This window comes from Eleutherodactylus coqui, chromosome 2 (genome assembly GCF_035609145.1).
Source record: "Eleutherodactylus coqui strain aEleCoq1 chromosome 2, aEleCoq1.hap1, whole genome shotgun sequence".
Classification (NCBI taxonomy): domain Eukaryota; kingdom Metazoa; phylum Chordata; class Amphibia; order Anura; family Eleutherodactylidae; genus Eleutherodactylus; species Eleutherodactylus coqui.
In genome coordinates this window covers 183,669,414-183,697,305 of record NC_089838.1, presented here as the reverse complement: position 1 = coordinate 183,697,305, position 27,892 = coordinate 183,669,414, and the positions used below count along the sequence as shown (strand labels likewise).

Genomic DNA, 27,892 nt, shown 5'->3' with positions numbered 1-27,892 from the left:
CGCTATCCATAGCGCCATGCCTGCGCTGCCCCCGTACAAGCACCTACCGGCGGAGCCGCACTTACAATACGAGCTTTCAGCGGCCGCCCTGAGTGTACTGCAGGGCGATTGACGCAACCGGTGGGTGTGGCCGCCGGACACAGACTTACGACCAATAGGAGCAGAGAGACGTACACGCGCACGCGCAGACGCCCGCCAGCACCGGTCTGCCGTGTGATCAGTGTGCGGGTTATGGTTGTCCGGGTAACGATGTGCAGAAGTTGGGGCTGACGTCTCGTGGAGGCTCGTGACCGGCGGGATGAGAGAGGTAACGTGTCTGCCTGTTCGTAGCGCCGCCGTGCTGAGGGCAGGTATACAGGGGAGCAGCCGCCTCCTGGGCTCCTCTGTGTGCCGGCGGGGGGCGACTCCTATTACCTGTCTGCACTGCTTACTGCTCGTACAGGCCTGTGTGTCGGCGGCATGGGAGGTGTATGCTGCTGGCTTCACCTATAGAGCGCCTATAGCAGGGGACAGCAGCTGCGTTAAACGTAGAGGGAGACTATAGGGGCTCCCTGTTATGGGGTATGCACTATTATGGAGGGCACCCTGCGTTATGGGGTCACGTGCACCTGGTGTTATGGGGAGCACACTTATAGGGCCACCTTCACCTTGTTAAGGGGAGCACACTGTTATGGGGCCACTTGCACCCTCTTATGGGAAGCACACTGGTATGAGGCCACTGGCACCCTTTGCCCATTTCCAGACTGGCGCCGTGGGCTGGCGGCAGAGCTGGTCTCCCCATCACCAGGACTGATTGATACAACTTAAAGGCATTTCTAAGCATGAAATATTGATACGTGGCTGATCAGTAGCCGCACACTGCTGTATAGTGATGGTCTCCAGGGGCTGTGGGGGCAGTAGCTGGGAAGAGCTGCCCTTTCCATGAGGGGAGGTGAAGTGTGTGTGTGTGTGTGTGTATGTATATTATTTATATATATATATAGCACATGATAAACTTTCATCTTTAGGCGGTATTGTGCATCTAATTTTGTGCTTAGATCACACTTTATGTATATATGTGTATACATACACTGTTTTCCCTGATAATAAGCCATACCCCAGTTTTCAGGGGCGGCTTGAAATATAAGCCCTTCCCCAAAAATAAGCCCTAGCTAATCTACATGGGGGGGGGGGGGGAACATTAATACTCACCTGGTCCGTGGCGTCTCGGGGCCTCGCGATGGTCACTGGCGGCGCTGCGGCAAGCTGCAGTGTCCTCCGCGCTGACATATCAGTTTCTTTCTGGTAAACGGGGCTTTAAATACCAGGCCTCCAGTTAAGTGAGTGTTGTGATTGGATTGAGTGCTAGCCAATCGCAGATGGCGCTTGATGAGCCAATCTCAGCCATTCAGTGATGTCATTCACTGAGTGGCTGTCGCTCGATCCAATCACAGCATTCGCTTTACTGGAGGCGGGGTATTCCAAACCCCGTTTACCAGAAAGAAACTGGTATGTCAGCGCGGAGGATACTGTAGCTTGCCGGAGACCATTGTGAGGCACCAGGACGCCGCAGACCAGGTAAGTATAAGGCCCCCCCACCCCCTCCGGGAAAAAAAAAGACACAGCCTCTTTTGGGGCAAAAATTAATTCTGCTGTCTGCGGCCGGTGTCTATAACTCTGAGCCCCCCACCACTGTTGGCTCCCTGCTCTCCTAATGTACTCTGTGGGGCACGCATGTCAAAGTGTAGAGCGCCGCTGTTGTAGATGGACGGCATCTGTCAGTTAATGGAACCCCGGCGCTGTGCCCTCCCTGCAGCTGACCGCAATGTAAAACGCACCTGGGGGATGAGGGGAGCGGCTTCAGTGGCACCGCCGGCAAAGCGGCTTCCTCATGTAGACCCCACTCTGTGCTTCAACACAGAGCAGGTTGCCGCTTTCTGGGCCGCTGGAGGGGAAATGGCTTTCAGCTAGAGTGGGGGCCGGGAAGGAACGGATGTGCAGGCTGGCCTGGATTGCAGCTGCAGCATTACCTTACTGGGCTGCCAGGACCTGCAGCCCCCCATCAATCTTGACTCCACCAGGACTTCCAAGGCCGCAGTAGTGATTGCAAACTACACATAGTAACAGTTTATTAGGCTGAAAAAAAACGTATGTCCATTCAGTTTACCCCCCCCCCCCCGTGTTGATCCAGAGGAAGATAAAAAAACAATGATGTAGAAGCCAATTTTCCCCATTTAAGGGAAAAAAACTTCTTTCCCGACTCCAATCTGGAAACCTGAATAATCCCCGTCTCACCGACCCTTCTGAAGCTATTAGTGACAATAGAGGCGTCCAGGCCCCTCTTGTACACTCTTAGTGAGTTCACCATCACCACGTCCTCAGGCAGAGAGTTCCATAGTCTCACTACTGTTAGGCCCGGCAGATTTTTGCTGCGGAATCCATGGCAGGCATCCACACTGTGGATTCGCAGCCAATACTGCCCATAGCATGCTATGGGTAATGGATTCTTCCCACACATGAGCGGAAACCAATCGAGGTTTCCGTTCGCAGAGGAAAAATTGTAACATGCTCCATTTTTTGCGGGGGTGGCGTCCATTGATGAGGTGCACTAAACGCCCCAAAATAGAACAGACTCCGCTCGAAAATCGTGGCACTGGAAAGCGCCACAATTGAGCGTCTGTCTGAGAGGCTCCATTGAAAACAATGGGAGCCTCTTACAGTGTTTAGCGCTGCGCTGAAAGTTTAAAAAATCGCCTGTGTGAGGGAGGCCTTACAGACCATTGGAGAGATCCCTAGTTACTAGGCCGCCCCTCAGCTGCCTTTTTTTTCTTCAAAATGAAAAAACAATTTTGATTGTTGAAACCATATTATTTGGTAGTGTGGTCCACCCATTCCATTTATTACTTTAGTTGCCTGCCTTTGCACCCACTCCAGCTCTGATATGTCCTTCTTGAGTACCGGTGCCCCAAACTATATATAATATTCCCTGTGTGGTCTAAAGAGCTATTTACCGTATTTTCCAGTGTATAAGATAACTTTTTAACCCAGGAAAATCTTCTCAAAAGTCAGGGGTCGTCTTATACGCCAGACTAACTACCTGTAGGAAAAAAATAAAAGCAATACTCACCTCCCACGGGGTTCTGCGATGATTTGCGGCACTGAAACAGGCTGTCCCTCCCTCCTCCACGCCGACAGAGCATTGCTTACTGGATGCCGGGCTTGAATTCCCCCACCTCCAGAAAGCTTATGCTCTGATTGGCTAACTCAGCGTGGCGTCAGCCAGTGAAAGCCGGCGCTGGGTTAACCAATCGCAGCCATTCAATGACATTAGGTATAAGACGACTGTATATCCCAAACTCTATATTTTAATTGGAAAAGTTGGGGTCGTCTTATACGCCGGAAAATACGGTACATGTAGTTGCAGTAGTAATAATAATCTTTATTTGTATAGCGCCAACATATTCCGCAGCACTTACATAGACAGGGGGAATACAGAAAGACAAAAGTACAATTATAGAACCACGGTTACATGTAGTTATCAGTTGATGGAAACAATAGGGGTGAGGGTCCTGCTCCAACGAGCTTACATACTACAAGTAATGGGGTGATACAGAAGGTAAAGGGGCTGGAGATGTGCACAGTTTGGCGAGGTGGAGAATGAGGGATGCTATATACAGACAATGGTCAGACATTTAGCCGTGTGACGGCAGAATCAGTATGACTGCAGGGGCAGTTGATGGTGGCTAGCGGGGATTGCAGTCAGTAGGTCAGGGAGCATGTTATCAGGTGGAGTACAGAGGGGTTTGTTTAGAGAATGTGGTATGCCTCCCTGAAGAGGTCCATTTTTAGAGCACGCCTGAAGTTTTGCGAGTCCTGGATTGCCCGGGTATTCTTTGGTAGTGCGTTCCAGAGGACTGGTGCTGCTCTGAAGAAGACTTTGAGATTTCAGTGAGAAGTTTGAATTAAAGAAGCGCGCAGTCTAGTTTCGTTAGCAGAGCAGAGAGCTCGGGCTGGGTGATAGATTGAGATGAGGGAGGCAATATAGGGGGGGCGCTGCACTGTGGAGGGCTTTGTGGATGAAGGTAGTGAGTTTAAATTGAGTTCTGTATTTGACGGGCAGCCAGTGCAGTGACCGGCACAGGACAGAGGCGTCCGAGTAGCGGCTGGACAGGAAGATGAGCCTGGCTACCGCATTCAGGATGGATTGGAGAGGGTAGAGTCTGGTGCAGGGGGGGCCGATCAGCAACGAGTTGCAATAATTGAGCTGAGAGTGGATCAGGGCAACCATAAGTGTTTTTAGCATGTCCATGGTGAGAAAATAGCGGTTTCTTGCATGTTTTTGAAGTGCAGCGGACATGTTTGGGCAAGAGATTGGATGTAGGGGTTAAGCACAGATCGGAGTCGAATATGACCCCAAGGCAGCGGGCATGTTGTCTAGGAGTTATGGTGGCGCCACACACTGAGATGGAGATGTCAGGATGAGGTCAGTTAGTGGAGGGTGGAAATACCAGGAGGTCAGTTTTAGAGAGGTTTAGTTTTAGGTAGAGAGAGGACATGGTGTTAGAGACAGCGGACAGTCTGTGGTTGTTTGGAGGAAAGGTGCAGAGATGTCATGGGAAGAGGTGTATAGCTGGGTGTCATCAGCGTACAGGTGGTATTGGAGGCCAAAATTCCTGATGGCTTGTCCAATAGGGGCTGTGTAGATGGAGAAAAGGAAGGGGCCGGGGACCAAGCCCTGGGGGACCCCAACAGTAAGGGGAAGAGGAGGGGAGGTAGAGCCAGCAAAGGAGACGCTGAAAGAGCGGTCAGATAGGTAGGAGGAGAACAAGGAGAGAACAGTGTCCTTTAGGAGGAGTTTGTGGTCAACAGTGTTGAATGCTACAGAGAGGTCGGGGAGGATCAGTAGGGAGTAGTCGCCCTTTAATTTGGCTGTGTGGCGGTCGTTTGATACCCTTGTAAGGGCAGTTTCTGTCGAGTGTTTGGGTCGGAAACCAGACTGTAGGGAGTCGAGGAGAGAGTTCTCTGATGGCTTACAAGGTGGAAGTAAACTAGGCGTTCTAGTAGTTTGGAGATGAAGGGGAGATTAGAGATGGGTCAGTAGTTGGCAGTGTCAGTCGCGTCCAGAGTCGGCTTCTTTAGCAGTGGGGATATGATGGCGTGTTTGAAAGAAGAGGGAAAGATGCCAGAGGTCAGAGAGAGGTGGAGTATAGTGGTGAGATGGGAGATGTAACGGTCATAGGACCGAAAATGAGCGACAATCGTTACATGTAAATGTGGGCATCGTGCAGTTTTTGCTTGAACGATGATTTTAAGGTGAACTTAAAATTCATCCTTCAGTTAGTGAGAGATGAAGTATTTCTCAACATACCTCTTCTGATGCACCACATGATCCTATGTGCCTTAGCAGCAGCTGCCTGACACTGGTTGCTACAGTTAAAAGCTTACTGTTAATTTAAACCCCCAAGTCCTTTTCCATGTCAGTTACCCAGTGGTTTCCCATTTAGTGTGTAATGGTAACATGTATTTCCTCTGCCCATATGCATAACTTTTTTCATTTATCAGTGTTAAATCTCATTTGCCACTTTTCTGCACAAACCCCCAACTTAGGGCCCATTTAGACACGATTATCGCTCAAAAGATGTATTTTGAGCGATAATCGTAATTTACAGCGCAACGTTGAGCGATCACCTTGCGCTGCAAGCGGAGGATGCAGAAGACAAGCGGAGTGTCCCCGCTTGTCTTCAGCATCCAGCTGTTCTCCGCTCTGGGCACCTGGCTGTTATACAGCTGAGCGCTCTGAGCGGAGGATGCAAAAGACAAGCGGGGTGTGACCACTTGTCTTCTGCATCCAGCAGTTCACCGCTCCGAGCGCCTGGCTGTTATACAGCCAAGCGCTCGGAGCGGGGTATGGAGAACAGAGCTGGACCTCTGTGTTCTTCATACCCTGCCTGTCATCAGGGAGCGGAATACAGCTGAAACAATAGTATCAGCTGTATCCCGCTGTGAATCCCTGATAAGGCTCATCGTTGTCTTTCAGCACGCTAAAAGACAACGATGAGCGACGGCTTAACGAAAACTGCACGATGTCAGTGCAGTTACACACGATGATTATCGCTTAAAAGACGGCTTTGGAGCGAATTTTGGGCGATAATCGTTGTCTAAATGGGCCCTTATCCAGATCCTCTTGCAACCAACCGCCTTGTGTTAATTTCTTGATATAGTTTTGTATCATCTGCAAATATTGATAATTTACTGAGCAATCCTTCTCCCAGGTCATTAATAAATATATTCAAAAGAAGAGAGCCAAATATAGACCCCTGTGGCACCCAGATAGTAACGGTGACCCAATCAGAGTGTGTACCATTAACCCCTTGAGTGGCGGGTTTCCTACCACCCTGTCAGACCCACCAGGGCAGGTTTTTTAAAATGGTCTAATCATTGAATTTCAACTAATTTTGCAGTTGCCTCTCGAGCCATAACTTTTTCATTTTTCCATTGACATGGCCATATGAGGGCTTGTTTTTTGCGGGACAAGTTGTGATTTTTTAAACAGGGGGGAGGAAAAAAAGAAATGGGGGGGAAAAAAGAAAAAAAGGGGCCATGTCATTAGGGGTTAAATAATGCATTAACTTCCTTCTCTGGGTCATTACGAGGCATGGATACCACATGTGTAATTTTATTTTTGATTTTATACCAAGTAAAGGGAGACAAGTTTTTATGTTTTTTTTTAATTTTTTTACTTTTGTTTTTTTTTTAAAATTTTTTTTTTTTTGTCCCTTTAGGGCAGGGGTCCCCAACCACTGGGCCGCGGACTAGGGCCGGGCCGTTGGGTGTTTAGCGCTGGTCCGCGGCACCGCCGGGAACTTTTGCTCTAAACACAAGGCCCGCGGGCCGAATCCGGCCCGCTGCCTTGTGTTATGCGGCCCGTGGCGTGCCGACGACGCTCACCACTGAAGCGATTACTAGTGGGGGCGCCACAGCTCCCCGCTGGTAATTGCGCTGATCCCGGCGCACACACTGACGTCTGTGCAGCCAGGATTCTCCTCCCCGAGTCCCCTGCTCATTAGTTCCGCAGGAGAGGACTCGGGGAGGAAGCGTTCCGGGCTGCAGACTGACGTCAGGGCAAGCAGAGAGGGAGCGGCGACGCTGACAGCAGGGAGGAGGTAAATATATGGGTTGGGGGGCTGCCTATTACTGGGTTGGGGGGGGGGGGGCTGCCTATTACTGGGGGTGGGGGGCTGCCTATTACTGGGGGTGGGGGGCTGCCTATTACTGGGGGTGGGGGGCTGCCTATTACTGGGGGGTGGGGGCTGCCTATTACTGGGGGGTGGGGGCTGCCTATTACTGGGGGGTGGGGGGCTGCCTATTACTGGGGGGTGGGGGCTGCCTATTACTGGGGGGTGGGGGGCTGCCTATTACTGGGGGGTGGGGGCTGCCTATTACTGGGGGGTGGGGGCTGCCTATTACTGGGGGGTGGGGGCTGCCTATTACTGGGGGGTGGGGGCTGCCTATTACTGGGGGGTGGGGGCTGCCTATTACTGGGGGGTGGGGGCTGCCTATTACTGGGGGGTGGGGGCTGCCTATTACTGGGGGGTGGGGGCTGCCTATTACTGGGGGGTGGGGGCTGCCTATTACTGGGGGGTGGGGGCTGCCTATTACTGGGGGGTGGGGGCTGCCTATTACTGGGGGGTGGGGGCTGCCTATTACTGGGGGGTGGGGGCTGCCTATTACTGGGGGGTGGGGGCTGCCTATTACTGGGGAAGGGGCTGCCTATTACTGGGGAAGGGGCTGCCTATTACTGGGGAAGGGGCTGCCTATTACTGGGGGGGCTTGCCTATTACTGGGGGGGCTTGCCTATTACTGGGGAAGGGGCTGCCTATTACTGGGGAAGGGGCTGCCTATTACTGGGGAAGGGGCTGCCTATTACTGGGGAAGGGGCTGCCTATTACTGGGGAGGGGGCTGCCTATTACTGGGGAGGGGGCTGCCTATTACTGGGGAGGGGGCTGCCTATTACTGGGGAAGGGGCTGCCTATTACTGGGGAAGGGGCTGCCTATTACTGGGGAAGGGGCTGCCTATTACTGGGGAAGGGGCTGCCTATTACTGGGGAAGGGGCTGCCTATTACTGGGGAAGGGGCTGCCTATTACTGGGGAAGGGGCTGCCTATTACTGGGGAAGGGGCTGCCTATTACTGGGGAAGGGGCTGCCTATTACTGGGGAAGGGGCTGCCTATTACTGGGGAAGGGGCTGCCTATTACTGGGGAAGGGGCTGCCTATTACTGGGGAAGGGGCTGCCTATTACTGGGGAAGGGGCTGCCTATTACTGGGGAAGGGGCTGCCTATTACTGGGGAAGGGGCTGCCTATTACTGGGGAAGGGGCTGCCTATTACTGGGGAAGGGGCTGCCTATTACTGGGGAAGGGGCTGCCTATTACTGGGGAAGGGGCTGCCTATTACTGGGGAAGGGGCTGCCTATTACTGGGGAAGGGGCTGCCTATTACTGGGGAAGGGGCTGCCTATTACTGGGGAAGGGGCTGCCTATTACTGGGGAAGGGGCTGCCTATTACTGGGGAAGGGGCTGCCTATTACAGGGGAAGGGGCTGCCTATTACTGGGGGTGGGGGTGGGGGCTGCTTATTACTGGGGGGGTGCTTATTACTGGGGGTGGGTGCTACTTATTACAGGGGAAAGCGCTGCCTATTACAGGGGGTGGGGCGCTGCCTATTACAGGGGGTGGGGCGCTGCCTATTACAGGGGGTGGGGCGCTGCCTATTACAGGGGGTGGGGCGCTGCCTATTACAGGGGGTGGGGCGCTGCCTATTACAGGGGGTGGGGCGCTGCCTATTACAGGGGGTGGGGCGCTGCCTATTACAGGGGGTGGGGCGCTGCCTATTACGGGGGGGGGGGGGGAGATAAATTATATGCTGCCCTATGTGTGTGCTGGGGGGGAGGGGGATATATTATACTGCCCTATGTGTGTACTGCCAGGTCATTCTAAATGTCATAATTAAATAAGAATGCACTGAACACCAACCCCCTTCATAACCCCGCCCCATATAACCAAAGCCCCGCCCATGTCCCGCCCAACCTTGCTTGGCCTTGTAAAAATGGTCTTGCTTGAAGCCGGTCCCCGTTGCCAAAAAGGTTGGGGACCACTGCTTTAGGGGACTTCCACGGGGACCCATCAGGACCCCCTGATCACTTTCCGGGGGTCCGATGGTGACAGCCCTTTACATGCTGCAGTGACAGCCCTTTACATGCTGCAGTCACATAGACTGCAGCATGTAAAGGGTTAACACAGCAGAGATCGGAGGTTTTCTCTGATCTCTGCTGTAAGAGCTAGTACCTAGCTGTCCTCTGACAGCCAAGCACTAGTTCTCCCTGCCACAGAGACCATTGGCTTGCTTCTGACAAGCCAATGGTCTCTATGGCAACCTATAAACAAAGCAGGAGACTTAGAAGCAGGAGATTGCCGGCAGATCGACAATATCTTCTGCTGGTTTTTCAAAGCCCTTGCTTTGTTCTCTGTGGGTCTGTGCAGGCAGAGCACACTGTCACAGCTTGTGGCATTGTGCTCTGCAGCTCCCATAGTGATACATAGCCCGGAAATCTTCCGGGCTATATCGCTATGGGCAGTGGAGCTAGTCCCGGAAAATTTCCGGGCGTGCCACTCAAGGGGTTAATAGCCACTTTCTATCGCTGAGCCGGTTACTCACCAACTTACATACATTCTCATTTTCCAACCTTTTATGTGGCACAATATCAAACACTTTGGAAAAGTCCAGATACACAAGATCCAATAACTCTCCCCAGTCCAGTCTAGAACTAGCTTACTCACAGAAGCTGATCAGATTGTTTTGACAGGAGCGATCTCTCATAAACCCATGCTGAAATGGAGTTATACAGCTATTTTCCTTGAGGTACTCCAGGACAGCATTTCTTAGAAACCCTACAAACATTTTACCCACACTAGAAGTAAGACTTACCGGCCTGTAAATTTGCATTCCCCCCGCCGTTGGCGCTGTGTAAGTGCTGTGGTTGCATTGAGCGCCAGCCAATGACAGCCAGTGCTCGATAAACCAATCACAGCCATACAGTGATGTCATTCACTGAATGGCTATGAATGATCAAGCGCCGACTGTGATTGGCTGGCGCTCGATCCAGTCACAGCGCTTACTTACACAGCGCCGACGGTGGGGGAATTCAAAGCCGAGCAGGGAGATGACAGCGGGGAGAAGTCTCAAGCAGCTTGCCGCACCACTGGGAAGACCATCGCGTCGGGAACACAGACACCGGCTGGGAGGTGAGTATTTTTTATTTTTATTTTACCTCACTCGAGTAGGGGGGGCTCAAAATCATAAAAGAATGTGCTGCAAAACTTGGCATATGATTTAATAAATATATAATAATGGTATATAATTTAATGAATAACAGATGTTGCTGAAAGGTGCAATAGAATTTCTAATTGTTTATGGGTGCATTCAGATGACCGTATATCGGCCGGGTATTCATGAACCGGGATCAGTGCTCTGCCTCCTCTCCACCCCCCTGCACTATTTTCAATGAGGAGAGGCGGGATGGGGCGGAGCTAATTCCCATAACTTAGCCCTGCCCCCGCCCCGCCTCCTCTCATTGCAAATAGTGCAGAGGGGCAGAGAGGGGGTGGGAGCTCAGAGCACTACTCCCGACTCTTCCAGCCTCCTCCCCCTGCAGAGAGAGATACCGTATATCGGCCGGCGTGAATACCCGGCCGATATACGGTCGTCTGAATGTACCCTAAAGGTGACGAATCAAGAACCTGTTTTGACTGGAGATAAATGCTATGCCCTGCTCTGCACAATGTGCTATGTGAAATTACAAGTGAACGTATCTCTACATGGAGCCACTATTGTTCAGGCAGCCGCTTGGGGAAGTAGCTGAAGCCTACAGATGACAATGGTTTGTTTGCTTTTACACAGTGATTCGTTCATTTGTTGTTTTTCAAGATATGGGGAGATCTCCACGCAAATTTGTTTAGAAAGAAACTGTGTGTTGTTGTTCTTTGTTTTTTTAATAGCAGACCACTTTTAATCAGCCAGCAACTATTTTTTGGTAAGCTGAAATGACCAGCATGCATTATCGCTCCTCACACTGTTGGCCATGCTGACACTAAATGTTTATAATTTGAAATCACTCTTGAGCGATTATTTGGCCTGTAGTCGTTCTGTGTAAAGGTATCTTAACCCAATAAGGACCAAGCTGCTTAAATATATGGAGCTTTGTCCATGACAACCGAGGATCTGAAGGAGAAGACAGAAGAGATTTTTAACCACTTCTGCCTTCTCTTTTGCAGGCTACATAGCGCTCAGTGAGTTCTATGTAGAGAATAGAAAAGGCAGAAGTGCCTCTTCCCCTATTTGACCCAGTGATCACGTGATTGCTGGGTGCCCCTTGGCACGGCAGAGCTGCTGGGTTTTAGCATACCCAGATCACCCCTAGCGGTGACTACAGGGGGATGTCTTCCCCTGTAGCTGGGTTTCCTGTAGATGCCTCAGTTACAGTGCAAAACTGTAAAATAGGAAAGAAAATGACACTGAATGTCCCCCACGGGTCTTCGATGATGATATAGGGGACACAGATGCTAAACAATAGTCAAACAAAGGACAATGGGGAACTAATATACTAAGTTTAAAGATAAACAGCTGTCATTTTTTTTTCTTGTTTGAAATTGTTCTGGCTTTTTGTACACATTACCCTTAATAAAACAAAATAGAGGAAGAAAGAAAGAAAAAAAAATCACAGCAAAAATGATGTTGGTAGCTGAAGGAAAAAAAAAGGCCGTAAAATCCCTAAAAAATGTCTATTCCTTTAGGACCAAAACACCCTTTAGGCCCCGTCCACGACCGAGGCGGAATATCACTGGCAATACTCCGTCGCCGGGGAGGAGGACTGACAGGTCTCAGAGATGAGCCTATCTCATAGATAGGCTTACTGCGGAGAATCACAGCATGCCGTGATTTAAATCCCATGAGTGGAGAATCGCTATGATTCTCTGCTCATGGACGCTGGCGCTGCGCTTTTCCCAGTTCTCCGATGGAAACCTGTACAGAGCGTGATCCGCGGGTGATTTATCACAAGCGGATCATCGACCGTGGACAGCCAGCCTTAAGGGTTTAACTTCTATGTAGGTGTGTTTGTGCTGTCGATACATAGACTTCTTGTTCTAGTCTATATGGTGGCAGACGGAGCACCGCTATCTGATAAGACTGGCATTACTTGGACGTGACTTCAGCACTTGGCTTCTGTTTGTTCTTGCAGAGCGCTCACCATGAAGTGATCATTCCACGCTTTATTCTTCATCAAGTAGTGAAACTTTGGAGCTTCCTTTGGTCGCACTTTATGAGCAAGCCTCTGTCTTCACCATGTTCTGAAGGTGCCAGGTGTATGCTCTAATACACAGAAACACTAAGTTAATGACTGAAGAACATACTCCGTTTGTAATGGAGGACTATACCACCAGGACCTATGGAACCGGTGGCCTGGACAACAGACCTTTGTTTGGGGAAACCTCTGCAAGGGTAGGTACATATTACCAAACATTTTGTATGTTAGATGCTCTGCTTCCCTTCTCAACGTGGCACCAAATCTATCCTTCCAGTCAATCCTATTTTAGCAATCTACAAGGGGGCTATTTTGGAAAGCAGGAATTAAAGCAAGGTGGATTTAGTGTGTGTGTGTGTGTGTGTGTGTGTGTGTGTATATATGTGTGTATATATATATATATATATATAATATAATTTTTTTTTTTTTTTGCAGATTTTCAATTATAATTTTTTTTCCTGTAACAAGTAATATCCTACATCTGGCCACAATGGGTTTCTTGATTAGCATAATGGCTACAGAAATGAAAAACCACCTTATGCATTTTTAGGTCTCCCCTCTCATTAAAATGCCTTACAGGTACCATTTCAGGTTTGCAGAGTCCTTGAGGCACTAAAACATAAGGAACTGTCCCGGACTTCCTTTTGGAAACTATGCCCCAAGATATTTATGTAGCAGAGCAGTAATTATTACCCCCCCCCCCCCCCATTCAAAAGAATTGGGTTCAAATTTGTGCATCTCGCACGATTCTGCACTAGAAAATTCAGACTATTTTGGATTTGAAGGGGTAAAGATCCACATCGTGAATTAGCATGTTGTGGATATAATATCTGCACCACAGGTCATTATTCTGCAATGTGTAGGTGAGGCTTCTTGAAATCTTTTTATAAATATTGCTGGTACTATAAAATGTGGCAAAGTCCGCAGGATTTCTAAAAAGTTTGAATAATACCGTGTGGGCTTTTACCCACTAGCATTTCTTTTTTTTTTTTAACGCTGCGATATTGCTGCGTTTTTGTTTTTTTTTCCAATGGGGCTTTCTAATGTTAAAATCGCATCGCACAAAAATCGCAGAAGCACAAACTCGCGATTTTTGTGTGATGCAATTTTAACATTAGAAAGCCCCATTGGAAAAAAAATGCACCGATATCGCAGTGTGAAGGAAAAAAAACACTAATGGGTAAAAGCCCTAAGTGTGCAGAACATATCGCCGGTCTGCGCCAAAATCCGTGGTAAATCGTTGATGGGTGAACGCTGCCAGAGGACAGAATTCTTCTAATAACTGGTGCACGGAGAAAACTAAAGCAAATTCATCTCTCAGTTCCAGGAGTGGTTTAAGTGAGACACTTGGCTTTAAGGTTAGGCAAGGTCCTAGAAGAGCCCTTATGTTATCTTCATTCTTCGGTAATCTAAATAGGAACATTTTGTGCTGTTTGCTTTGTTGCGTTAAGTATCACCTTTAATATCCAGCGTAGCTCATTTGTCATGTAGGAAATATTGGGAGAGGATTGAGAAATGGGAGATTGAGACTTGTGCCGTAATCATGAAACTCCGTTGGTGAGGGCTCTTGAGAATCTGAAGTCATGTGTCTGACTCGGCTATCTCCAGAAATTGCTTAGATTTAAAGACTTTCACACCGGACGGAATGTTCCGCAACAGCGTTGGGAATGCCTCCCCTTAATTACGCATCACAAGCCACATTACTGCGGCTGGTTTAACACGAGTGCTAATCTCACATGAGTTTTGTGCATTGCGAAACTCACGCAAATATGAACATCATTCTTTGGAATGGAGTCATACACAAGTGATGCTTTTCTTCACAGCGACACTGGAAGGAAAGAAAAACAGTGGCATGTTTTTTATATATATAATATATTTTCACGTTCCTTGAACGCATCGCTCATTGACTTCAAAGGGACCTTAAATGCATTTTATGGCTCTCGTGTGCAATGCGAGATTTCCCATTGAAATCAGTGGGAATCACTTTCTATCTGCTATCGTGCGTGAGGATTGGAAATTCACAGAAGCAAGGCGTTTTTGCCTGAAAATCGCCTCGCATCCGGGGGTAAAACGCATGTTGATTAGCTCGAACTCGGCCCGATATCGGTTAGCCGAACTGTAAATTTTGATGCAGGATTCTGCTGTTTTCAATTCTGCATCACAATCTGCATGTTATCCAAGTGGATTTTGGTGCTGAATATTCCGCTGGGTGTGAAAGGTCCCTAAAGCAGGGGTCCCCAACTCCAGTCCTCAGACCTGAGGACTGTAGTTGGGGAACACTGGTCTAAAGGATCACTTACGGAGACTGGGTTAAAGGGCTATTCCCATCTCAGAAAGTGAAGGCATACTTGTAAGAATGAAGGGGCTACATCACTGGAATAAAGCTGCATGACCTTCAAAGTGCATGTTGTTTTTTTTCTTCTTCCCCTCACCTGGTCCCCCACTGCACATCGGAGCTCCTGGCCAACATTTGCAGTACTATCCCATTCATCTTATTGGCAGCCTATACTTGGTGTGAAATATGTATTTGGTTGCATGCATCCCATAGAGGAAGCTAATCCTTCTCATGTCCTCTGCTTTCAGGATAGAATCATCAATCTCATTGTTGGTGGGTTAACGTCCCTTCTGGTCCTGGTAAGTGTGTCAGCCTAGTTCTGTTTGTAGTTTAATTGTATTAACAATGTCGCGCTCAAGTAAGCGGTAACCACATGATCTGGAGAAGCACAGTTGTCTGAGCCCAGTTTAGGTCCAGTGGTACTGCTACCTCCACTTGTGGCCTGTTCTATATGCCATGACCTGGGGTTGGTGATGTCATCACAGGGGCTGACTGCCTTATTAAGCCAGCTCTCTGCATTGGCTGTTATTGAAATGAGTCGGTCAGCTGCCTGTGTGGACATTACTGACCCCCAGATTTGAGAGCTATACCACGTGACCGGATGTCTGAACTGGGCTCGAAGTGGAGGTGCCAGGACTGCTGGACCCAAACTGCATTCAGCAAAGTATGCTTCTCTGGATAACCAATGGCATTCTACAAAAAAAAGGACATTTGGAAAATGTCAGGGTTTCACACATGGCCGGACAGTTTAGATAGTAGTATAGTGCACACTTAAAAAAAAAAATGGGTGAAGATGGGCCAGTTGTAGGAAGAATACATGCCCTGGCACACACCTTAACATATTTCTTGCAGCTGTGTCCTTAGGTGTGCTAAATGCCTGTTGAAAAAAATAGAAGCATCTGCAAATTTCTTCCACTTCATGCGCAGAACTTACAACTCTGCTCTTCTGCATGCCAAATCAGCCTGTTGCGCCACTCTTCGCTCCCTCCTTAGCCCTAAAGTGCAGCCACTTATGACAGACCGAAGTATGAAGATCTAGCTGCTTATTTCAAAGAGAAAATTGATAAGTTATAACTTAGCTTTTGTTTCCGCTCTCCCGCAACCCTGTAGTTCAGTCTCCGCATTTCACCCAACAGCAGAAGTGGTGTACTGGCATCTCTCCTCCTCCTACCTATATTAGTGTCCCTCTTCCAGTCTCTCTCCCCAGCTGTCATGTCACCTCACTACAACCTCTTTCTTCTGGTGTCTTTTCCTTTGTCTTGCGCAGCCAACTATTGACCTGTCTCTTAATCTTCCCTTAAAGGGGTGGTCTCGCGAAACCAAGTGGGGTTATACACTTCTGTATGGCCATATTAATGCACTTTGTAATATACATCGTGCATTAAATATGAGCCATACAGAAGTTATTCACTTACCTGCTCCGTTGCTAGCGTCCTCGTCTCCATGGTTCCGTCTAAATTCGCCGGCAGCTTGCTTTTTTAGACGCGCTTGCGCAGTCCGGTCTTCTCCATTCAGCACGAGCCGCTTCAGTGTGCTCCCCGCTACAGCTCTTCTGCGCATGCGCAGACGAGCTGTCACTGCTCGGGAGCGCGCTGGAGCGGCCATTCTGTACCTTCCTCTGTTAGAGGAAGGTGCAGAAACTGGAGCTGCCCAGCGGAGAAGCCCAGCCCAGCAGCCCCGAGAAGCGTCCCAGGTAAGTGATGGGTCGGGGGGGGGCTGCCGCTGCGCCGGGGGAACTAGCGCTGCGCCGGGGGGGGGGGCTGTCGCTGCGCCGGGGGGGCTGCCGCTGTGATGGGGGAACTAGCGCTAGGCCGGGGGGGGCTGTCGCTGCGCCGGGGGGGCTGCCGCTGTGATGGGGGAACTAGCGCTAGGCCGGGGGGGGCTGTCGCTGCGCCGGGGGGGCTGCCGATGTGATGGGGGAACTAGCGCTAGGCCGGGGGGGGCTGTCGCTGCGCCAGGGGGGCTGCCGATGTGATGGGGGAACTAGCGCTAGGCCGGGGGGGGCTGTCGCTGCGCCGGGGGGGCTGCCGATGTGATGGGGGAACTAGCGCTAGGCCGGGGGGGCTGTCGCTGCGCCGGGGGGGGGCTGCCGCTGTGATGGGGGAACTAGCGCTAGGCCGGGGGGGCTGTCGCTGGGGGGGGGGGGGCTGCGCCGGTTACCTTCTGCCTGGTGGTGGGTGACTGGTCGGCGGCTGCGGGGCGTCCGGTCGGCGGCTGCTTGGCGTCTGGTTGCCATGGAGACACAGCTGGCAGCGTCTCGGGAGCGCGCACGTCGGGCTGCAGCGAGCGACGGGGAAAGAGACGGTGGCCATCTTGGGGAAACTTTTATAAGTTGCTGAAACGCTGGAACGGTAAGTAGAAACCAGCTAGGAAAGTAATTTACAGGGGTAATTAGTAATGTATGTTTAATTAGGGGGACTGGGCGAAAAAAAAAAAAAATCACTGCTTCCTCGAGACATCTCCTTTAATGCTCCAGGATGTACAGTTACGTCCTGGAGTTTCGTGGTATGTATGACCTCCTGATCACTGGTTGATCGCGCTCCCCACAATTCGGGTGCTGGCTGTTTCTTACAGCCGACACCTGCCCACAAAAGCTCCGATAATCAGCGCAGCTGCTAACCATATAAAAGCCGCCGTCAATTCCGACAGCAGCATTTAAATGCCACAATCAATGTTTGTACGGTTGTCATGGTAGCCGGGGCAGCAACGGTGCTCCAAATAGAGCATTGGAAGCTGCATAACGACAGTTGGCAGGTAACAATAAAGCCAACTTGTCTGAATTTCATTTATGAAATAAAGGAAACGGTGCCAAAGCTATGAGCACTCCAGCGTCTAACACCACAGAACTGGCTATAAACCCTGGTACTGTACGTAGCCTGTCTGGGTGCCTCATACAGTCTGTACGTGTGTGTAATATAATATATATTGACCTTTCCCTGCTGTGTATTTGTTAGGGGGACAAAAACGTAGTCAGATCTACTACAGCCAGGTTGATAAAAAAATGCTCTCCAGCATACACTAAACTGTTATGCAAAATGTGTATAGCCAAAATTATTGAGAGTGGAGATTTTATGAATGATATTAGTGTTGATTTGAGATGAAGAGCACGCTGCTTTGGCATCTCAAAATACTGTGCCATCTGCTGCTTCTGTTCCAATACCGGTCAAGAGAACAAGTAGTTTTGGTAATTACTGTGACAAAAGTGTAATATTGGCTGAGGAGGTGGAAAATCTTAACAATTCTGTTGATGACTACAAAAAAAAATTGCTCTTCAGTCCAGATGATAGATGAATTAAGTAAGGCAATTAGATCCACTCTTAACATGGATGAGCTAAAAAGGTCTGGAACCATCCAGGATGAACTTGGGAGAGACCTAAACACACTTTCCCAGTCCATCAGAATATTCACAAACTTAGTAGGAAGTAACGGGATAAGCCTGAGATAGGTTCTTTCATACCAAGAGTGATTAAGAGACGATATCCCTTAGAGGAAGATTGTGCAGACTGGGAAGCCAGACCAAAAGTAGATGTCTCAGTAGCTTAAGTTGCTAAGTGTACCTCCTTACCCTTTGAGGACGCTACACAGGTAAAAGATCCCAGGGATCGAAAAGTTGAGTGTCTTCCAAATAAACAAAAAAACCATGGGAGGTGGCTTCAGCCATATTTAATCCAGGAGTGGCAGCTACATGTGTGGGGAGGACTCTTAATGTCTGGCTAAACCAATTAGAATTACATATTCAGAACAGAACCACTCGTGAACAGATTCTAGATCCACAACTCATCCTTAAGTTGCCCACAAGTTTCATGGCAGATGTGATGGCAGAGTCTGTCAAACTCATGCACTGCAGTCTTCTCAAATTTCACTAGAAAGGTTTCTATGCCTTAAATTCTGATTATGGTTATGGTGTCAAAAAATAAGTTATTCATTGCACTTCCATGGTCAGTTTTTATTGGGACCAGATCTAGAGAACACAGGAAAAGAGGCCTTTTTTTCGTACCTTAGGGCAAAATCAAGAAGCTAGCAAATTGTTACACTGCAGTTAACCCAAATTAAAAGGATGATCAAAGACCAAGAGAATGACTCTTTTCTGGTAAGGGTAAGACTACAGGGATTTTTTTGGGGAAGTGGGCATTGCTCTGTGTGGGTTCCTGTATTTCAAACATTATAAAGGAGGGATACCACCAAGAACTTTTTCTCCCTCCTCAAAACGTCACAATAGCTTCTTGCCCCTCATCCCAAATAAGTCTATTACAACAGGGAGTTCAGGATTTACTACAACTAGAGGCAATGGCTCCAGTCCCTTTAGTTAGCATAGGACAGGTCACTATTCCAAATTATTTCTTATATGATGATAATGATTATCCGTTCAGTTGCATCCAACCCTTGGTCACTCCATGGATCAATGTTCTCCAGGCATTCCTGTCTTTCACCGCTTCTTTCAATTCCGTGGTATTTCTTATATAAAAAAGTCCAATGGAAAATTTTGTAAGAGGTTTTTATAAATGTGAAAAATCAGTAAGGTGCAGAAGGTTCAACATGGAATCAAACTCAATAGTGAAATTAATAAAGAAAGGGGCCTTTATGGTAACAAATTTATTGGACTCTTATTTCCACGTCCCGATTCTCTGCAATTTCTCAGATTTGCCATAACTATGAGGCGAGAAATAAGTAATTTGCAGTTCAAATGTCTACCTTTTGGGGCGTGGGGGAAGGGGTTAAAACTTTAGACCTCTGATTTTCCTGCCCTATAGGGAAGGAGGCAATCTCAGGTGGTGCGATCCTGGAGATTTCCAGGAAACCAAATTACCTGTAAAACTAATTAGTTTTTTCCTCTTCGATCCATCCTGAATGTGGCGGGCCAAGCTAATCTTTGTCCAGCTGCTACTCTGATGCCTCCACCCTGTACGGTCACTGCGCTGGTTGGCCATCCAATATAGAATACAATTCTTATTCCTCATTCTCATCCATAAAGCTCTCCACAGTGCTACACAGCCTTCTATCTCTTCCATTATCTGTCTATCCCCCTGCCTGTGCTCTTTGCTTTAATGACCTTACAGCAAGTTCCTCTTTAATCAGAACCTCCCACTCCCATCTCTTCCCAAGCTGCTCCAGTTCTCTGCAGTGCGCTACCCGACAATCCTATCAATCACTAATATTCAGTTTTAAGTGTACCCTAAAAACGCCTCTTCAGGGAGGCCTACAACATTCCCTAATGTTCTCCATTTACTCTGCTACTAAATTCCTCTTTAGAAACCTGAGCCCCTTCATCCCACTATATCCCCCACATTTAATATAGCCTAATGCACTTCATATCTGTATATACACAGATGCCAGCTGGTGACTGCTTTATATTTGGTACTCTATATAAATAATGGCTGGACCATTGTGAAGAATGTCACCCCGATTTCCTCAGTCTGTGAGCAGAGCCCTCACCCCTATTGTTCAGACTGTCTATTATCTCTGTTCCCTCTGCCTTGTATATATCAATAGAATTGTTTTTGACAGGCGCAGATGAAAATACTTAGGTTGACCAATATTGGCTGTGACTTTAAATGACCGCCTCATCATTTAGCCTTTGTCCTCATACTTATGGCTGCATTATGGATCAGTAGTACCGCACTTGTAGGTCTTTCAGAGTCCTTGCATGTTGTATTATGAAGGGTTTCTTCCCTAAAGTTTTGCCTCCTAGATGTGAATATGCTTCTGTACAAATGGAGCTGTAAGGGGCTCTTGGTGGGAACATACATGTATTGTGCCCATAACTTTGCCCACGGCATGAGGCCTAAGACTGTATTCATATGGCATAAGCACAGTCAACATTGACATATATGGACATTTCTGACCCAAGTCCATTTTCACACCTGCATTTGGTTTTCCAATGCTCGGCTCCATCCTCAGAGCTGAAGTATAAAGATCGGAACCGCTTGCCTGATCTGGGTGACCCCAGACGGAGCCTGTTGACTATAATGGGGTCTGCCTGGCTTCCAGCATGCCAACTGAGAACTTTCCAGACAAAATGGCACAGCATGCTGCATTATTTCCTGCAGGATCTTGTGCCAGAACTCTGAACAGCCCCCCAATACAGATGTGAGTGGGGACTACATGGCATCCATTTGTCAGTATAGCGTGACCTAATACTTTCTCTCTCTCTCCCACACAGGTAACATTTATCAGTGCTTTTGTTTTTCCTCAACCACCTCCAAAACCAGTGAATGTTTTCTTTGCTGTCTGTATATTCTTGTGTTCAATGACTGGTCTCATACTGGTGAGTATTACATGTCATGCGCTAAAATCAGAGTATTGGCTATTTGCATGCACCTCCAATTGAGATGTAAGAGGGTATTTGCATCATGATTACAGGAGGGGGTCCATCTGAAGCCCTGAACTACTACTGAAACTAAGGGCCTGTTCATGGGAGCATATTACATGCACAAACTGCCCGACTAGGTAGCGAATGGAACCCATTGATTTCAATTGGTTTGTTCACATGAGCTATCTTGGTGCTAATTTGTGCACAGCATGAGCCCATTGAAATCAATTGTCTTGTGTAAATTCCCGTGACATATGCATAAAACCTATGTATTTTGTGTTTATATGCACAGCAAACAATTGTGGTTTCGTACATAGTTTTCGTGCGGTGCAACTGTTACAGTAGGAACTCCTACTGTAAAAGCCCTAAAATAAAGCCTATCTGCAGTAAAGTCTGGCAGACTTGCTTGTACTTTTCAGCAAGTGCTTCCTGGTCAGAGGTTCAAAATCCCTGCCTCCAGGAAGCGCTGGCTGTGATTGTCTGAGCTGTGGCACTCGAAAACCAATCACATCCAGCACTTCTTGGAGGCTGGGATTCTGAACCTCTGACCAGGAAGCCTTGGCTGAAAACTACAAGCAAGTCTGCAGGAGCTGCAGAGGAGACATGCGGTGGACCTGAAAGGGCCTGTTAGGCCTTATTTTCAAACACACATCACCTATCTATCTGTATTAAAGAGTATGGCTTATATTTCAAGCCTCCCCGAAAATCCCGGCAAAAGAGCGCTACAAAGTCACGAGAAAACGCAGGGATATCGCACAGAACACAGATGAGATATCTCAGTGATAATACTCTCTTGCTTCCTGGTTTCCGCTGCTTAAGTTTGTGCTGTGTATGAAGATCTGGCATATTTTTTGGGTTTTCCCCCTCAGGTGCATGCGCTCCCATACAAGTCTATTGGAGAACGCAGGACTCTCGAGTTAGATTTGTGTGCAGCATAGACTTCAGCAGCAGGAGAGTATTAAAACAAAAAAAATCACCCAGGTCCCTGCCGGTTTTTTTTTTGAAAACCGCACCATAACTTAGTTTGTGGTCCTGTAAGGAGGTGATTGGTTCCCTTTAATTTATTTGATGAATGGGCAGCTTTTTTTTTTTTTTTGGATGTGCATTAGTGTAGGTGTGGCTGTCTCATGCACTTCGGTTCAGTGACAGGATATAGCCAGCTTTCCTATTTATGTAGGGGTGCTTTTTTTGCCCCAAAAGTAAGGGTCTATAGGAACTCCATTAAGGTTTGCCTGGATGTGGAACTTGATGAAACTGAACTAAGAAACTTGCATTTATGGGGTTAGTATAAACAGTAGTTGTGCAGTTTTATGCAGATATTAAGTGTGAGTGCTGAACTATGTATTTTGTTACTGCTTGAGCCAAATTCCTACCCTCCTATCAGCATGCTGGATTCAACTGACAGCTGATGTTTTTCTACTCTTCAGGCTAGCTTCACACTGGCAAGCGTGATATGGGGCCATGAATCCCACCCCCATATCGTGCTCCCCACCATAAATCCCCATGGAGGCGAGGCGTTTTCATGTCAAAACAGCCTTGTGTCACTTCGGGGCTGAAGGAAATTCCCAACCGCAGCTGCCACAGCAGAGAAGCACGGAGTTCTCCCATTGCTTTCAATGGAGCTGCGAAGTGAGATCGTGCAGCCAGACTGAACCATGCTGCAATGTGTTTCTCACCTAGCATTGCGGTGCTATGCGGGAAAACATCACTTATCTGTATGAACCCATTCAAAGGAATAGGTTTCATAGTTTCGCAGGATGTGCGTCAAAATCGCGTAAGATTTGTGTGTTTTTAACCCTTTTCGATCCACTGTCTGACCTTTGAAGACATTATGATTTAAGGCTGTACAGCTCTGATGTTGGAAGACGTCCATTGGGGTTCTCTTACTGTATATTGCCATCCTCTCTGCTGTCGGAGCCTATCCAACGTGTCACCTCATGCAGTACTGGCTTTAGCCAGCATATAGCGCCGCTGTATAACGGCAGAAAGTGTAAGCCCCCTTGGAATATCAGGATACAAATTGGATTGGAATGGGTTAATCACTTGTGTAAAGCCGGTCTCAGTGATTGAATTTTTTGGCTTTTCCCTACGGAAGTCTAAAGGCCCGTTTGAACGAATTTTGAGCTATAATTGTTGCGTATAAACGAACGAATTTGAGTGATTGTTACATGTAAAGGCAAAGCTATCGTGCACTGTCATTTGTCGCTGAGTTTCAGCCTGCATAAAAATAGCTGATTGTCGTTAGATTTAAACGGCATTCGTTCAAACGACTGGAGGAGAGGGGTGATTGTTTGCCCAGCTGAAGACTATGGCTTTTCTTCGCACTACTTAAAAACCTCCAGGCTGAGAGATTTTTCACAGAAACACGCCCACCTGAGCAAACCACATATACCGTGTTTACATAGCTAATGAGAAAAAATGGTGAAGATTTCAAACTTATCTTTACATGTAAACTCTCAGCATTTGAAATCACAAAAGTTGTTGCGTGTAAAAGGGGCTTAAGGAGGGTTCACACTGAAACAGTCTGCTCACGTGATTGTGTTGCATTTTGAGGTCATATGTTCAGACAGGGAACTTCTAATTGTGACACAACGGGTGTGTGCAATCAAGTGGCCATTCAGTGTACATTGGCAGCACACGGGGTACTAGTTAAAGTCTAGCCCCAATTATAGTCCTACTGATTTGCTTACAGCTTCCATTTGTTCTGCTATAAAGGCAAATAATTTCACAACTTCTAATGTTTGCAAAATTACTTGTCATTCTGTACAGTAGATCTCGCACTTGAGTTAGAAAAGTTTTGACTTTGCTTCTTAATACCACTGTGTTCTCTTACAGATTTTTTGGTATCGACAAGGAGACCTGGAACCCAAATTCAGGAATCTGATCTATTATATATTATTTTCTGTAGTCATGTTATGTATATGTGCCAACCTGTACTTTCATGATGTGGGGAAGTGAAGCATGGGAAAGAGACAGCCAACTCCTAAGATGCATCTTGTACTGCAAAGCTATGAATAAGACACGAGGTGGAACAAACAGACTTGTTACTTTTCTTATCCCTTTAAAGAAAGGGAGAGCTACTGCCATAAGACTTGTTTTGTTTTTTTTAAACCGTTGTTGCACTTACGGATGTGGGAAGGCCACTGACCAGTACTTGTTTTTTCTTTTTGTTCAGCATAGCACAAACCGAGAACAAAGAATGCAGAATGTTAAATATTCTTTATTTTCCTTAAATATAATAGTCTTTTTTTTTTACTATGCAACAGATGTCAGTAAATACTGTCACATGACCAAAATGGTACTGTTAGGATGTGAAAGAAAGACATTTTGAATACATGGATTTAAATAAATAATTTACATGCCTGTCTGTTCACATTTTTAAAACTGAAGGTATACAATTAAAAGGCATCTAGATAGAAGGATGTGGCTTGTGCTCAAGACTGAAGCTAGACGACACGTTTGGCCACACAGCGATTCTTGACAGAATATGTATGAGCCAGTGCAGGTTCCGAAAGTGACCCCCCCCCCCCCCCCTTGTGTGCTACAGTGAAGACTATGTAACTCCTGCCCATCATGCATGTACATCGTCCTCTAGGGGAAGAGTTGTGAGGAATGCTGACTGTAGTAATACAAAACTAACTCTTCCAGGTCTGGATTCAAAGGGGGGAAAAACCGCCACGGCCAATGGGAGGAGCAAAACTCCTAATAAAATGTCATCTTGCCATAATATACTGAAATGCAAGAAAGTCCTCTCTAGCTCTGGCCGGTGGAGCTGATTTGTTAGGAAACCAATGAAGGGGCTAATGACTAGAACACAGGTGTAATTTTCATAAGTCTGCTGTGCTAAACAATGTTTTGGTTCTTAGAGAAAATTGGGGATCTGCTGTATTAAAGGGGTTGTTTAGAGCTGAAAACCCATTTCCATGTACCCTACTATGGATGTTGTTAAAGGTGGCCTTCAGTTCAGGATCACCATTTCTTGGACAAGAGAGCTGTTACAAAGAGTGCCTTTTGCCTTGAAAGATCTGTTGTTGTCATTACCAGGACAAGGCAATTCTATGATTTGGGTACTGTGTAAAGCTCCTCAGCCAGGGTAACCATACTGAAAAAAATACAAATTGGGCAACAAGAACGTTTTCCACTTTCAATACAAACATCCCTAGGTATCATTCCTAATTCTGCAGCAGTTAAAACCCATTTCCCACCACAAAGAGTTAAGGCATATCACCCACAGGTTTAATGGGGCAAAAACTGATCAATGAATATGTTCCCAATGTGCATTTACAATCGGTCTATGATGGTATGTGTGATACATGGAGCTGAGAAAAGAATGATCGGTATATAGTCCTTGGGTGTACTACACTACCACCTCTAAAAGGCCCCTTGAAAAGTAAAGTTTTTTGTTAAAGTGATAATATAAGTGAAAATATGGCTGGAGACTCACAGACCTGAAAATAAACTTGTGATCATGGTGGCCGACATGAGGCGGGTATTTAGTAACGGCTCAGTGTTGTGGTGTAAAAACTATAGCACAAGCCGTATTCATGCGATGTTCTACACCTTTTTGCCATTCGGTTCTACTTGTGAAGAGTGGGTGGCGTCAAGCCTTCCTCCAGAAACATTCAAATCTACACCCCATAGCAGGCGTTTATTTTAATTTCTAGTGCACAGCCAGCCAAAGATGTGCCTTACTGGATTTGGTGCATTTTGGCTTTAGATTGGCATAAGAAAACTTTTCCCCATCGTTTCTTCTCAGTAATAGCATTGGACCATGATACTGATTTTTCTCTAATTTGCATGTATTAACATGTGGCTATTACCTGTCCCAATACAATAGAGAATAAATGACAGGTGAGAGCTGCCTGTGATTGTGATTGGCTGAGGCACTCAGCCAATCAGCTTTTTCAGCAGACGGGGATTTTAAATCCCTGCCTGCTGATAGAAGAGCACTACAGAGCCGGGGATGGTGGAGAGAAGAAGCGGCTGAGCCCCGGCAGCTAAAGGGAGGGAGTATCTATAATTTTTTGTTTTTACACTACTTTTACTGGATTTTCAGGGAAGGGCTTATATTTAAAGTCCTTCCCTGAAATCCATTGACGGGGGTGCCGACAACAGGATTCTCTACCGCAGCTGTCAAGTGTGACAGCTGCGGTAGGGAATTGAAGAATTCCTTTGCTGCATCTGTCACAGATTTGGCAGATGTAGTAGCAGGGAATTCTGTTTATTAGCGAGGATGAAGGAAACATCTGCCGCATGCGGCAGATATGTTCTTCATCCCTGTGGGGGACGCAGCCGGGGCGGATAGGTGGTTTTTTGTTTTTTTTTTTATACACTAAAATCCTTGTTTTTCAGGGAAGGGCTTCTATGTAAAGCCCTTCCATGAAAAACAATGCAGGGGTGCCAGCAGCAGCCACGACTCCATTGAAAACAATGGATAGGGTGAAATTTTTTCGAGCACCACAAGAGTGCTCGCTCGAGTAATGAGTACTTTTGAATATGCTAATGCTCGAACGAGCATGCTCGCTCATCTCTAATAATTATGCCTTGTTAGATTAAGTGGTTTGCATAAAAATTGGGCCAGTTAAAAACATGCAGTGAAAGACTATTACTGATAGAATCGCTGATCGGATCTTTAATGCAGACCACGGCATCGTTGTTGGTCTGCTTCTGCATCATTCATTTTAAACGTGCACTCGTTCATCTTGCAGTGGCGGCATGGTTCCTGTGAATGGAGGCAGATAGGCCAGCCGCTCAGCCTCCACTCACTGAGCAATGATTGCTTCTGTGTAAGAGCACTGGAGTGATCATTGCCAGGGAGGTTTGTCGGGCATCATTACGTGTAAAAGGAGCTTAAGAACTATAATAAGACTGCAATGCTTGTCAAGGGCAGACCTTAGTATTCTTTAAAGTAACTAGTCTGTTTTCTATTTCATATTTGGGTCTACTATGGTAGATTGAGTCATATGCCGTTCCAGGTTCCTTCACTGTTTAGTGACTGCAGGAAAACAAATGCTTATGAAAATATCTAAGGCGATGGGGATATTTTTTTTTTTGTTTTATTATAAAGACAGGCTACAGCGAAAGGCAATATGCACTTAAAATACTGTAATAACCTTCATAAATAGATATGTACATTAGCACCATTTGTATCACGCTGGTTATGCATGACTTAGGGCTTACCATTCCCCTCCAGTCAGCCTGCTGATTGTACTATATTATAGGGAACACAATAACACCTATGGCCATGATTTAGATTAGTTATTCACTTTGGAATCACATCACTTACCTAGGTCAACCCCTGGCTGCTCCTGTAAACATTATCGTAGAAAACTATCCAGTTACCCCTAGAAGTAAAAAGTAGGGATAATGTTAAATATTGCTCCTAGCACTAAGCTCTACTCCTTTCAGCACTTCTTTCCCCTCTCGTGTGACTTGTCTGGACGTCTGGTTTTAGTGTTCTGTAGTTTGGGCTCCTTGTACAGAGGTCTAGATGCTTTATATTTGGATCCGTAGTGTCATGAAAACTTAAGATGCATTTTATGAAGACCCTTAATGTCATGCCTGCTTCTTCTCCTCGTGGTCCAGTTGAATAAAAAAATGTGGGTGAAGTGAGTTGAAACCTGAAACTCAAGACTGTGAGAACAGAAGCTGGTGATGATATAGTGCAAATTTTGCTGTGGTAAAACAGATTTGGTGCCATAGCAAACTGTAGCCACTAGAAGATGTAGGTGTGAGGGTGGAATGGGTGCAGCAAGTCTAAGCAGACAGCTAGGAATGCATATTTATAAATCCTCAATGTCTTTTGAGTCATCAGAATCTGGTGCATCTATTGAGTCAATTCGGTGCCCTCTGTCCCTATGCTGCTGCAAAATTGGATCTAAAGGGAAAGAAAAAAACTTAACATTAATACT

At 47.0% G+C, this 27,892-nt stretch overlaps 2 protein-coding genes across 4 annotated transcripts in view; one reads left to right on the top strand and one right to left on the bottom strand.

Annotated features, from left to right (window-relative positions):
- Positions 1 to 167: 167 nt before the first annotated feature.
- Positions 168 to 24,344, top strand: TMEM243 (transmembrane protein 243). The gene is made up of 5 exons (XM_066592020.1): positions 168 to 307; positions 12,274 to 12,533; positions 14,920 to 14,970; positions 20,832 to 20,936; positions 23,817 to 24,344. The coding sequence occupies exons 2-5, from the start codon at positions 12,429 to 12,431 to the stop codon at positions 23,937 to 23,939; spliced, it is 384 nt and encodes a 127-aa protein (XP_066448117.1). The 5' UTR covers positions 168 to 307; positions 12,274 to 12,428; the 3' UTR covers positions 23,940 to 24,344.
- DMTF1 (cyclin D binding myb like transcription factor 1) overlaps positions 24,229 to 27,892 on the bottom strand; it is a 44,331-nt gene continuing 40,667 nt past the window's right edge. The window contains exon 16 of one of the 3 annotated variants that reach the window (XM_066592019.1): positions 24,229 to 27,858. In XM_066592019.1, coding sequence (XP_066448116.1) covers positions 27,764 to 27,858 — 95 coding nt within the window. In that variant the 3' untranslated portion in view covers positions 24,229 to 27,763. The remainder of the gene's footprint in view (positions 27,859 to 27,892) is intronic. The other 2 variants (XM_066592018.1, XM_066592017.1) reach the window with 2 other exon arrangements.

Bases quoted from the DNA above. Each gene is read 5' to 3' on its own strand.
- TMEM243 (XM_066592020.1), top strand. From the start codon at position 12,429: ATGACTGAAGAACATACTCCGTTTGTAATGGAGGACTATACCACCAGG. The intron at 12,534-14,919 runs GTAGGTACATAT...CTCTGCTTTCAG, and splicing joins TTGGGGAAACCTCTGCAAGG to GATAGAATCATCAATCTCAT. The intron at 20,937-23,816 runs GTGAGTATTACA...GTTCTCTTACAG, and splicing joins CAATGACTGGTCTCATACTG to ATTTTTTGGTATCGACAAGG.